Source organism: Osmerus eperlanus, chromosome 21, assembly GCF_963692335.1.
Source record: "Osmerus eperlanus chromosome 21, fOsmEpe2.1, whole genome shotgun sequence".
In the NCBI taxonomy this organism is placed as follows: domain Eukaryota; kingdom Metazoa; phylum Chordata; class Actinopteri; order Osmeriformes; family Osmeridae; genus Osmerus; species Osmerus eperlanus.
This window is the reverse complement of record NC_085038.1, coordinates 12,320,158-12,333,427: the sequence shown is the minus strand read 5'-3', so window position 1 is coordinate 12,333,427 and position 13,270 is coordinate 12,320,158. Positions and strand designations below refer to the sequence as shown.

At 44.8% G+C, this 13,270-nt stretch overlaps 1 protein-coding gene across 3 annotated transcripts in view; it reads right to left on the bottom strand.

The window, feature by feature from the left end:
- Positions 1-13,270, bottom strand: part of col18a1b (collagen type XVIII alpha 1 chain b) — a 32,440-nt gene that overhangs the window by 5,729 nt on the left and 13,441 nt on the right. The window contains exons 2-35 of one of the 3 annotated variants that reach the window (XM_062447311.1): positions 10,399-10,805; positions 10,021-10,155; positions 9,085-9,165; positions 8,900-8,956; positions 8,643-8,718; positions 8,158-8,214; positions 7,520-7,671; positions 7,375-7,392; positions 6,937-7,143; positions 6,741-6,767; positions 6,522-6,584; positions 6,308-6,391; positions 6,032-6,082; positions 5,716-5,850; positions 5,143-5,196; positions 4,966-5,007; positions 4,445-4,528; positions 3,962-4,093; positions 3,745-3,810; positions 3,636-3,662; positions 3,429-3,527; positions 3,306-3,341; positions 2,989-3,075; positions 2,882-2,914; positions 2,740-2,775; positions 2,435-2,494; positions 2,118-2,195; positions 1,996-2,031; positions 1,741-1,794; positions 1,359-1,430; positions 996-1,055; positions 555-585; positions 235-288; positions 104-138 (exon numbers count right to left, since the gene is read on the bottom strand). In XM_062447311.1, the coding sequence (XP_062303295.1) occupies positions 104-138; positions 235-288; positions 555-585; positions 996-1,055; positions 1,359-1,430; positions 1,741-1,794; positions 1,996-2,031; positions 2,118-2,195; positions 2,435-2,494; positions 2,740-2,775; positions 2,882-2,914; positions 2,989-3,075; positions 3,306-3,341; positions 3,429-3,527; positions 3,636-3,662; positions 3,745-3,810; positions 3,962-4,093; positions 4,445-4,528; positions 4,966-5,007; positions 5,143-5,196; positions 5,716-5,850; positions 6,032-6,082; positions 6,308-6,391; positions 6,522-6,584; positions 6,741-6,767; positions 6,937-7,143; positions 7,375-7,392; positions 7,520-7,671; positions 8,158-8,214; positions 8,643-8,718; positions 8,900-8,956; positions 9,085-9,165; positions 10,021-10,155; positions 10,399-10,805 (2,726 nt within the window). The remainder of the gene's footprint in view (positions 1-103; positions 139-234; positions 289-554; positions 586-995; positions 1,056-1,358; positions 1,431-1,740; positions 1,795-1,995; positions 2,032-2,117; positions 2,196-2,434; positions 2,495-2,739; positions 2,776-2,881; positions 2,915-2,988; positions 3,076-3,305; positions 3,342-3,428; positions 3,528-3,635; positions 3,663-3,744; positions 3,811-3,961; positions 4,094-4,444; positions 4,529-4,965; positions 5,008-5,142; positions 5,197-5,715; positions 5,851-6,031; positions 6,083-6,307; positions 6,392-6,521; positions 6,585-6,740; positions 6,768-6,936; positions 7,144-7,374; positions 7,393-7,519; positions 7,672-8,157; positions 8,215-8,642; positions 8,719-8,899; positions 8,957-9,084; positions 9,166-10,020; positions 10,156-10,398; positions 10,806-13,270) is intronic. The other 2 variants (XM_062447313.1, XM_062447312.1) reach the window with 2 other exon arrangements.

The following is a 13,270-nucleotide window of genomic DNA, read 5'->3' as shown; positions in this document are numbered from 1 at the left end:
TTTTATGTATTTTGTAACTGTGCACATGGGCGTACTTAAATGCTTGAATTCTGAATACAAAAAGAAGTTATGAGGAGGCCAAGGTACTGTGGCTGATGCTTACCTTGAAGGTGTAGATGTCAAAGTTGGAGGTAAGCCCTGGGATGGAGATATCATATTGACAAACTGCAATATGGAACAATATACTTGTGGTACTCTCCACACCACTTAGTGTGTGTGTGTGTGTGTGTTTACCTGGTGTCCCAGGTATTCCTGGAAGTCCTCTGTCTCCTTTGTCTCCTTTAGAGACTGGTGAAAAAGAGTGACCAGATCACTATATAAGCACTCGCCATTTATCTGCAGTACACACACCCTATGTACAGTACTAGTTCTAGTTTAACTTTTACGTTACATTTTAGAGACAACATTTATCATTACTGAGCCTATCAATACCGTGGTCCAGACCTTTTACAACTTTATCTACTAGGCCTATGAATCTTACACATTGTGTGTTTGTGTTAGTATACAGTAGTACTGTAGGTCTGTCACACACTGGCCATGAGCAGCAGACTCACCCGGATAATACTGTGAAATATCACCATACCTCTGGAAAAAGAAGAAAATGCAAGGAAAAAAATGATGTCAATGAACATATGTATATTAACTTGCACATGTCACTGTTGCAGTGCATTTAATCTTTTTTCTAGCAGGCAGGTTCAAATTGTATTATTTCCAAAAACTGCTTGGGAGAAGGCAACATTGTATACAATGGTTGTTGGTTGTTTTTGTGTGATTTTGCTGAATTTTCCCATGAGGGGATAGTGTTTCCACTGTCTCGGACATTCGTTTTTCAAATTTTGGAGTAAACCACCATGAGATACAGTACAAAGATTAAAACAATGGTTGAATGTATCTCTCATTGCATCCCTGCTGTCAGAGTTACATTTAGTCATTTAGCAGACGCTCTCAGAGTTGTGAAGATAGCAGCAGAGCAGATGTTGTTTGGTATTACTGACCCCCTCCGCAGACACAGCAGGGCCAGGGGGGCCAGGGGGACCTGGGGGGCCAGGAAGACCCTAGGAGACAAACACAAACACATTAGTATCGGAATTATAATGTCTCATTTATACTTGAAGAGTAGTGGGTGGAGTTGTACTTCAAGTGTACACACATTTTAAATTCATTCTCAGCCCTGCATCAAGACCTCCTTTTCAGATACGTTCAGTCATAATGCAAGGCATTTAGATTTCCCTGGGCTCATCTTTGATCAATCTCTGACAATGAGGTGTACTTCCTGCTGAGTGTTTAAGACCTGTGGCAACCGTCCAATCACAGCAACTTTACCACATGAACTTACCAATCGAAGTGGCCATACTTACTGGGTAACCGTATCCTGTACCAGAACCTGAGTCGCCTTTCTCTCCCCTGTCACCATTGAGTCCCGGACGACCCTACAACCCACACAGAATTACATAAAACTATCGACAAGATACAACCACACCAGTAGCCTGTATGATGACTAACACGAAGGAAGACATAATGTATGAACATGTACTGTAACAACTGTCATCAGAAGACTGTGTTTTGAAATGTACAGAATTGATGTCAATAATTCCAACTTCCAACCCAAATGGTTCCAATGGTACAGTTGATATCAATTCAAGTAATTATTTAAATGGAAACTTGACACAATATTTTTATAATACATTATTGATAGGTATTAAATAAATGGTCTCTATGTAGGAAGTGTAGTTTACTCACTGGTCGACCAGGAATTCCTATCTCTCCCTTTAGTCCATTAGTACCAGGCAAACCCTACAGGAACACAACCAAGACGCCTAGTGAGAACTATCACAATACCTACATCCTGCTTGGCCAATCCCACAGAGAAGAGTTTTGGTAGATAAAGGACACTGGCTGAACATTCAATAGTGCTGCTTCAGAGATTGTTTGAGAGTGTAGTGTGCTTGTAGAAGAAATGAACACAACATGTGAAGATAACACCTCAGTACTTACAGGAGGTCCTACAGGTCCAGAGGGGCCACTCTCTCCCTACACACACACACACACACAAAATAAAGTAATACAGTACAATAATTTGTCTTCGCCTTACAGAAAACAGGTGGTGTGGTTCTCACCCGTTCTCCTGCGGTTCCCCCGAGATAGCGGGGTATTCCATTACTGTCCTGGATTACACCAGGCTCCCCCTTCTGGCCCTGGGGAGGTGCAGTAGAAACCATGTCAGAGGCTAGGCCAGGCTAGCTGAGGATATACTAGGCTGCGGAGGCTAGGCTAAGATAAGATAAGATATATCATGTGCCAACATAAACCGAATGAAGACAAAATAAAATAAACTAAGCCAACCTAGGATGGGCTAATTAAACTAGACTAAATCTGACAAGGCTAGGTTTTACGATTATATTCCGATTATGGTCAAATCCAGCCCCTGCTGTACCTTAGAATCATAGCCAGGCTGTCCCGGCTCCCCTCTGTCTCCCTTGGGTCCCGCGGGCCCCTGTTGAAAAACACAGACATGTTATCAATCGTAACATGAAAGGTATTTGAGTTATTATCAAACTCTCTGTGATGGGGAGAAGTGAAGGGTGTGTATATGAGTCAGAGAGAGAGAGACTGAGAGAGATAGGGGAGAGAAGGGGGGAGAGAGAGCGACAATATGTGTGTATATCAAGCATTGCAACAGCTGATAATACACAGTACACAACGTTTGGGATTGGTTGGTTCAAATGTGCTAATACTTACTGGGAAACCTGCTCTACCAGGGACACCAACTCCAGCCTGACAGAGATAAAAGGTGTCACAATGCATTGTCATTTATCATCATTGAGCACCACAGTGACGAAAACAATACAAAAGCATGAATGAGTGCTGAATGGTTTCTTACCTGCTGTCCTCCACTGGAATATACTCCATCGTACTTCAGAGAGACCAAAACACAGGTGATTAGGTGTGTGTGTGTGTATATATCTGTGCATGCGTAGCTATACTCACATTGTCTGAGGTTCTGTAGATGATCTCTCCTGGGGGGCCAGGGGAGCCAGGGGGCCCGGGAGGTCCTCCCGCCCGTCCAGGCAAACCCTACAACACCAAACGCACAGAGCAGGGCAGAGACAGCACATCCCTCATTCTACAACAGCCCTCTCACAGTATCTCTGAAGAGAGAATCTATCCCCAAAAATAGCCCCATTTGTCCAAGTGGACAATCAAGAATTGTCTATTGACAATAAGATCATGTCTTGAATTAGTCTTAATCTGTAAAAAATAAGTTTTATGTTTATACAATTGATGCTCAGCAAATATGAACTTACCACATCCCCTTTCACTCCTCTTTCTCCCTTTTCGCCCTGTTGGAAGCGATGAGAGTTCATGAAAAACACAGCCTCCCATGATAATCTCTGGCAGTGGGACTAGGAAAGCTAGATTACTCCTACCCATTTTCCTGGGAATCCATCTAATCCAGGAGTCCCATCCCGGCCTCTCGGTCCTTCACTTCCCTTCTCCCCTGAAATCCCTGGGAATCCAGGTCTTCCCTGAGGATGAAGAAGGGGAGGAGATAGGATCAGTAACAGTCTCTAGGTAATTGCGAATGTTGTCATACAGCACGTTTGATGGGTTCAATGGGTTTAATGGGTTCCTACCGGCAGACCAGCAACACCAGGCGGACCCTGAAACACAGCAGTTGTTTAATGACTGAGTGTGTGTGCGTGTGTGTGTGTGTGTGCTGTATGTGTGACACTAGACAGATACCTGGGGTCCTGGTATTCCGATCACTCCTTGAGCACCACTGACCACACTGGAACCTTCCATGTTGTGCTGCAAAAAGAAAATGAATACACGTTGACATTGACTCCTGGTCAATATATGACCTGGAGACAGCATTATTCATTTGCCAATATATCCATCCATCTATCCACCCCTTCATCCATCCATCCATCCATCCATGTAGATTAATGATAATCCTTACAGTGCCCACACGGTAAGGTGGTCCAGGGGGTCCCGGGGGCCCTGGAGGTCCAACAGGCCCCATAGGTCCAGGTAGCCCAGCTCGGCCCCCCACCCCTGGGGTACCTTCCACACCAGAACTGCCCTGAGAACCCTAGAGGTCCAGACACAGGAGGTCAGAGACACTTGGGTAGTAGAGAGAGAGTGAGAATTTGTATGCATCTATGCATCCACATTGATGAATATATTCTGTGTCATTCCACCGTTTAAACCAACTGGCTCTGAGAAGTCATTGTGAATCCAAACGCATCCTGAAGCACATTCAGACCCACAGACACAGACAACACTCAGATGCAGAGGTCAGAAACACAGTTAGAAATACAGTCAGACACCCAGCCAGATTCACAGCCAGACAAACAGCCCGACAGGGTATCAGGTCAACATGCAGAGCAGCCATGAGAGGGACCCAGCAGGGGTGAAGAGAAGAGCCCAGCAGAACCAGTACCTGGTACCCATCACCGGAGGATGAGGAGGGGCTAAAGTAAGACACCAAACCGGAGAAAAAGTCGCTGGTAGAGTAGGAGCTTTGCTAGAACAAAATCAGCATCAGGGACACAGTGTAACATATGAGCGGCAGAAGCAACACATACTAGATTTGCCTGCTGAAGAAAGACTGTCCCCAGATCTGCTCTATATAAACACATTCATCAGATCTGCTCAATACAGACCTGTTCCCAAGACCTGCTCTAAAAATTCTGTCTCTGAATTGTGTTTCGGTTGCATATCAGGGTTTATCTGTAAGCAACGGTTAAGCCTTTTGTGACAAGAGAATGTAAAAAGTATTACTTGTACACATACAATTTTGATTTGATTATTCCTTAGATCTGCTCAATCGAATATTCACACACACACATATAGAAACACACTGACTAGATCTGCTATAGAGTGAACAGTGAACGTGGCTGCTCAATTGTGAGTGAGACCATCATAGCCGAAATGCGGCTCTGGATTGATCCCAAATCTCACCTTCGCTCCCACCGCCCCTGGTAGGCCAATACCAGACTCTCCCTATGGATGAAGGAGATGGGGAGAGAGTTAGGGAGACGCTTAGTTGAAGACAAAATAGAGGCTAAAATAGATCAAAATCAGAGAAAGAGAGACAGTCAGGCAGTCAAAGAAGCAGACAGCGACACACTCTCTCACCCTCTCTCCTCTTGGTCCAGGAGCACCTGGTCTACCTGGTGGCCCTGGGGAACCCTGAAACAGAATCCATCAACAATCAATAAATACCTACACTTCAAAAAATCTAAATCTTACCAAGAGTACATGTCAAATCTCTAGTAAAATGTTCTTAAAATAAGACACAATCCCAACATTTCAGTGAGATATAAGGACTTGTTTTAGACACTGCATCTTGTTAGGTGAAGAAGTAAGAGTCTTGAAAACATCTTGTTTGGAGTCATATCTCAGATGAAACAAGTTTTCAAGTGTTTGTATTTTGTTTAAGATGTCTTAAGAAAGAATAAGAAATCTGAAGAAGCAAATTTGCATTTGTTCCACAAGCTAAGAACTTCTTGTATTGATCGTTTTTTTTTATCTTATCTTTGAAATTGTATTTTTCCCAGTGTACTATACATCAGTCAATCTGCTGGTGTGATGTTTAAACAGTTCCTAAAATGTATATTACAAAATACACCTTAACACGTGATGGGATGTGAGTGTAAACAGACTAAAAGACAGAGAAAGACAGAGTTAGAATGGAAAGGAAGTTCTTACCGGTCTCCCTGGGACCCCATCCTGTCCCGATGGACCGGGGGGGCCAAAGGCAACCTGTCCACTGGTTCCCGGGGCACCTGTGCTTGAACACGGTCCGCCTGGGGGGCCAGGGGGGCCAGGAAGACCAGGAGAACCCTGGATACACATGTCAGGTCAGGGTCAACACAAGTTTGACTGTATAAAGTATGGTTAGTCGTTGATTTGAGATGATTTGAGATGACAAGTGTAAGAGAAGCCAGAAGCCATTTCAAATTTAGAATATCTCCAATTTAATGTAACGCCTGAATATAACAGTTAGACGTCAGTTTGGACATACCCTAAACCTCTCCAGATCAGGTAACCCAGAACCTTCCATGTCCACAAACGTCTGTGTAGAAGACAGACACAGGAAGACAAAGGAAGGTGGGTTAAAATGCGTTACGTAAGTACTGTACGTTACTTATCAAAAGTACGTTAAAATCAAACCTGTCAGGCATACAATGTTGAACAGTAAACTGTGAATGTACAGTATATTGTAATTGATAGACTGATATTTTGATTGATTAATTAGTTGAATGGTCACAGTATGAAGACCATTGACTGTCTGACTCACAGGGTGATCTCCTGTGGCGGGTCCTGGGGGGCCAGGTGGACCGGGGGGCCCGCGGAGGCCTGGGTGACCCTCCCCACGATCTCCCTGACAGAGACACAAGGGTCAAGCAGTCACCAGAAGACACAAACCTATCTATCCAAAGGACTTAAGACAGACCCAGTGAATGAAATCCAGAAACCTCTGTATGTTCATCCATCTATTTGCCCTGCTTTACCTTGGGTCCTTTGATTCCAGGGATTCCTGGTGTTCCTGGGAAACCTCTCGGTCCAGCTGGGCCCTGAGAGGAAGAGGAGGAGGTGGAAAAGGAGGAGGGGGTGGTGTGTGAAGTGGTGAGAAACATAGCTTAATGTTAGACATGTAGCACAACTGACCACCACTACAGTGACTAACTGCTAAAAAAAGTATGAAGTGAGTTTTGTGAAATAATACTCACTGTTTTCCCATCTTCTCCTGGGTCACCCTGGAGAATAAAATGCATTGAGATGTTCATATATACATATTATTAACACAAAATGGCTGCTTCTCGCTCTAGAACAAATACAAAATGGCTACAAACTATTTCTCCCTCCAACTCAGATCAAAGATTGCTACAGTTCAAACTCTAGACCAAATCTAAGATGGCTACTCACTGCTTCTCCCTCTGGTCCAGGCGGTCCTTGTGTTCCCTCCACCCCTGGCGGTCCCATCGGCCCTTGGGGCCCGGGTATCGGCTGAACCACTGACCCATCCCCCAGCCTCACTACCTGGGCGGCTGGGCCAGGGGGCCCAGGGGGGCCGGGGGAACCTGGGGAGCCACGATCACCCTTGTTTCCAGGGTATCCAAACCCTGAGGCTCCCTGAGGGGAGATGGGCAGATATTGGTCAGTAATTAATTACCTTAAGTATTTCATATAGCAAACAATTGGTTTACATGGAACTGATCTATTGATTTCACTGATATGAAGTGTACAGCACATACTTGAAAGTGTTAGCAAATAGTATTGCAACATGCAGCTCTTAATAAGGTGAATGAAGAATCGTTAGACACTAACATCAACTGTAATGAATGTACACTAAATCAAACCAACCTTAATGCCTCTGTCTCCCTGTTGGACAAAAGAGAAAAAGACACATGAAAATCAGGCGAACATAGGAAGGCAGCAACTGTTTTCAATCACATAGACGGACCCACACACACACACACAGGAAGCATGCCTTTGTGGAGAACCCTACCTTCTCTCCTCGTTCTCCTCCTCCCTTGAATAAGGAGCCAGATCCAGAGCTGAAACTTGTCCCTGAGTCACCCTTCGGCCCCGGGGAGCCCTGGTCCCCTCTGCTTCCCTTCTCTCCTCTGTCCCCCTTCTCCCCCCTCCCACCAGAGGGGCCTTGGTGGAGACACAGACAGAGGAAACCGGTGGAGACGTCTGCTATATCTTCCTCAATCGTAATCATCACACCCTTATCATCCTCCTTATCATCTTTGTCACAAACATCGTCATCATCAACACCAGCAGCAGCTGCCCCACCGCCATTACTGCCACCATTATCTTCATCGTCAGCCAGCGAGGACGAGCACACCAAGCAATCTTCTCAAATCCAAACCATCGTTCTCCTCGACACTGTGCCTCATCCCACCCCCAATCCATTTCTGATACCCAGAAAACAAGACCAGGCCCCAGAGCCACGACACAAGGCATGCACACGGCTCAGTATGAGCAGAGATATACAGCGAGCAACGGAAATCTGTGACTGTCCAATCGGCTCATCCTATCAGGTGTAGGATGGCTCATAGTCACCGGGAGCAGTAAACCAATCAACACGTATTTAGAGGGCTAGTGATCCGGTCCTGGCTGCTCTGGTTGGTCACCCACCTTGGGGACCTGGGGAGGGGGTTCTGGACCCTACTGAAGGCTGACGGTTCCTGCCAGCTGGTGTCAACAATAACAAGAACAACAACAAACAAATGTATACAATGTGTATACAATGTGTACACTTAACACAATAAAATAAAACCTATATCTGTCAGTATCTGCTTTATCACTAACACAAAGTTCAACGTCATTCCCTGGCAAAGAAAAGTGCATTATACTGTATTGTCCACAAGGGGGAGATAGTGTTCAGCGGAGGGAGAGAGAGAGGGACAGAGAGAGAGTTTTTCAAGTCTAGACTGGTAGGTTTATGAGCGTATACCTGTTGGACAGATTGTTTCAACAAGAGTTTGTGTTGGCTTTGGAGGCGAGGTGAACTTAACAACCTTCTGTACAAGTTGGTTCTATCATTGCCACCATGGAAAATTCCATACACTAACTAATGCAGTCATGGAATATTTCATCACAAACAGCACATATCCACCCACCTGTCTCTGTGACCTTGGCTCCCTTTGATGATGTCAGAGGGGGCTCTGGGACAGGCTTGGGGGATGAGGAAGAGACCTGTCAGCATAGATACATGAGGTTAATGACATTTTTTGACTGTTCCATTACTGCAATTTGGAGTGGGTGAGGTAAATCAATTACACAGAGAGTATTTGACAGTATTTGACCAAAGGAGAAGAAGAACAGCTATATATACATCCATATTCATATTATTCATATAATATGAAAAAAGAGATACCTTTGTTTGGTCAGTCTTTGATCCATCTCCTGCTCCACTACCATAGTCTCCAGAGGCCTGAGAGAGAGTTGTTGATTTAATTAGACAAATATCTGAATTCTGAAAGCAGTATCCATTCTAGCCGTCAGGCGCATAACCAGCTGAACGACATTTAAACAACGAGTAAACAACATGTAAACACTCACAGCGTCAGAATCGTCGTCGTCTTCACAGAGTCTTTCAGCTGCTGAAGGGTTCCCCACAACTTTCAGGTCAGCTATTGCTCCCTATAGGACAGACACACAGACAAACACACACACACACACACATGCAAAAAAAACACACACACACACACACATACTGTATTTAACACAAAGATTATTTTACAGATGTGTACACAAACACGAAATTAACACATTTTGGAATATACTGTGTATCATATGTGGATTTAGTAATGCCAAAACCTGGAATTTCAGCTGTTCTGAAATTACATAACCCCCCCCCCCCCCCCCACACACACACACACACACACACACACACACACACACCAACACTCTGCTTCTTCAGGAGATGGAAAGAATAACAAAAATAATAGGAAGAGAACACTCCATCATGTTGGCTAGAACAACAACAGCTGTGCCTGCCTCTCTCTTTTAGACTGGTTCTGGAGCAGGTCTGGAAGAGTTCTGCTACTGTCAGACTGCTGGTACTGAGGGTAGACAAAGGGTTGACATGCTGTATAATTAATTTACCATGTGATCTCATTGGGAAAGTATGATTGGATGAAAAATGATGAACTATGGTGTTAAAGATTGATTCCTGAGGTATGAGAAATTACAATGAATGAAATAATAAAACAAATTCATTTGAAGCTGCCTTCTTGCAAAAATCCCCCCCACACACACAAATGGTCGGCATAGGTCAAATTCCATGTGACCATCACATGTGGTCAGATGGTTCACTGATTTGCTGCAAGGTCAGAGTTGAAAAGTCAGTTAATAGATTTGCAGAGGGGAGGGTCATCAATGGCCTCTGGTGGCAGTGACCCGGACACATACCTTGCTGAAGCCCCTAAGGGGACCATTAAACAAGATTTACTCTTAAATGCGCACATGCACACACACACAACATGGACACCGTACCAGGAACCTGTCAGGGTCGGCCCCGCCAGCCTGACCCACAAAGACGCCTGCCCTCCCGTCCAGCTCCATGTCGTCAGGTGAGCGCTCAAACTTCACCACCTGGGGTGTCGCATCACAGCCCGCGTAGAAAGACACCTGTGCAGGGTACAGAGTAAAAACATACACGGATTAATACCAAGAGTACATGATTCTAATCCCACGGTTGGTCCTGACTCCTGGCCTGAAACTCTCTTGACCGTTCTCCCTCTCTCGTTGGCAATCTTTCGGAAGAAACTGTAAAAAGCCCATAGCTGTCTCCAGCCAAACTACTGTCCATCCTTGCCATTTATTCTAACTGAGTTTAGATCAGAATACAAAAAAAAAGAAAAAAGGATTTACTTGGTCGTCAGTAACAGCCAGTGAGAACCGGGTCCAGGTGCCCACCAGGGGGGGCAGGTCGAAGCTGGCAGCCTGGTACGAGGCGTCAGAGTCAGGCTCGGTGTAGAAGAACAGCAGCCTCTGCCTGCCCCTCTCCACGGTGCTTAGCTTCACGCCCACATACATGAACTTCTGGAAATGGTCTGTGATGGAGAACAACACGGCGGGCTTGGCGGCGTCGGGCATCACGTGGAAGAGCAGCGAGAAGTGGCGGTAGAAGGGGTTGGAGAAGTGGGCCAAGGCGGGTTGGCCCACCGCAGCGTCGGGGCCGAACACATATGCCGGGGCACCACCTGGGCCATAGATCCTGGTGATCTCATCAGGGGGCGGGTCGCCAATCAGCTGAAGCAGCGACACGCCGCTCTCCTCTGCAAGGATTAAGGTTAGGGGGAGAAGGGGAGAAGACCAGGTGTCAGGACTCACACGGAGGAAGTACTCTGGTTGGTTCGTGAAAACGGAGGATCATGAAAATCATCTATGACTTGGTAGGAAGGGGCAACATCCAAAACGTTTAATAAGCTGAAATATTGATATGTATATGGCCAATGGTATACATGTCAAATTCTGTGGAGGACGAGGTGGGGAAGGGGGTTGGCATTTCCATGATGCCCATGGTTTTGGAGGGATGTCTAACAAGCTCATATAGTTGCAAGGGTCAGATGTCCACATCCTTTTACCATATTGTGTATATTGATCTGTTGACACTGAGGTATGTCATAAAGCAAAGCAATAATTGACAATATTCATTTATTTATAACTTTGTCATTCGTTTTTACTCGTTTGGTCATCTCAGATCACAGGGATCAGTCACGGAGGGCATAGAGCAGCAATTGGTCAGAGTGCAATTGCAGCAAGTTAGGCAGCCCTGTCAGTTGGTTAGTTTCTCAGCCAAGACCACCTGGCCTAACCACAATCCTACCCTAGCATAAATTAAATTATATTATAAATTAAATGTTAACCTCTAATACTATGTATTTATAGAAAGGTATCCTGAAAATACAGTTCTGACTGGAAGGGACACTTGGTCAATGAGTAACGAAAAATAACCACCAGGTTAGGATTCAAGTAGTTGCTATGATTCACATATGTCACAGAATATCTTTTTATGCATTTTGGTAGTCTCTATTGACTAACTCCAGACTATATCTACATCTGCAGAATAACTCTAATTCTCCAGACTATTGTATCTCTAGACTATGTCTACACCTGCAGATTAACTCCATATCTCTAGAATATGTCTACATCTAGAGATAATGTCTGTATCTCCAGACTAACTCCACATCTCCAGACAATGTCTACATCTCCAGACAATGTCTACATCTCCAGTCTTCTGCTGGAAGTTTCCATCCCTCTGAGGCCTGGTCTGCCTCTAATTACCATTGCACGGAAACACTGCAGAGAGTACCAGTTCCCATACACTAAAATAGCCTGCAAGGAAACATGCAAGAGCTACTAGAGACCCATAATGTTCACATGAAATTACACCTCCAGGGAACCAAACGCTTCTCCATAGACAGAACAGGACTGTCCAGGGACAGATAGAACGAGACCGGATCCTCTTCCGGGTCATTAGATCTATCAGTAATCCTCTATCATTTGTTCCATTACACAGTGGGTGTGATATGTGTGCGGGTGTGTGAGAAAGAGAGATTTTTATTTGAGGTCTTTATTGGGCAGCCAAAACTGACAGCTACCCACCAGTTACACCATCCTGGACATTAGAAAACATAATCACATTGATGCAGGATCTCAGGATGCCAAAAAAACATGTTAAAATGTTTACACCCCTGGTACAGAGAGAGAAATTCTCTGGGTTGTTCCTGACTTTCGGGATGTGAGTCCCAGGCTACGGAAGTAAACACTTAACTGGACAACATGAGCTGGCACAAGAGGGACTCCACAGGATAATTCAAAACATATGTTTTCACACACCAACACCAGACTGTTGCTCTCACTACAAACACACACACACACACACACACATACATACTGTGCACACACACTCACACACACAGACCTACACAAAGCCTTATTATGTTATGTTTTCTGAATCTATACGTCAACTAAAGCTTAGCCAAAGATCCTCAGGGATTTCAGCCAATTAGAAAGGGTATCGGGTTGAGTGGGAGTCAGGATCTCATGTTAATGCACCTGCTATTGGTCAATCTGACAACACAGACACAGCTGAGAGCTGTGTATAAGGATAACTTGCAATCAAGTTATACTTTGACAAATTTGAATGAAAAAAAGCAAAAATAATTCATGAATGAATGAAACATAGTTTGTGTGAGTCAGCATGTGTGCCCATGTATGTGCGCATAAGTGTAACTGACTGTGCTTCCAGAGACTGGTGAGTGTGTGTGTGTGTGTGTGTGTGTGTGTGTGTGTGTGTGTGTGTGTGTGTGTGTGTGTGTGTGTGTGTGTGTGTTAATGTGTGCGTGTGTCCATGGGAACGGGGAACCACATTGGAATTCAGTGAGTTCCTCCAAGCCAAGGTCCCTAATGCCTGCTCTCAGCCAACAGGGCTTGCCAGTTGAAACATCCTGATTGGCTAGGGACACGAGCTAACGACCACTCGCAGACTGTAACCAATCACAGCTGTTCAGGAGGAGCTTTGCATGCAGAGATTACAGATGTGATAGAAGCATACCAGCCAAAATGGATGTTGCAGTGCTTTAACATGTGCTGCATATGTACCAAAATGAGGATTCACCAGTAGGAGTTTAGTAGATTGAACTGAAAATCCTTACAATATATTTAAACCATCTGAACTAAAATCGTTAAAATACACATACATCCAGTATCTAGCACTAAGAGAAAACCACCTGTCTCC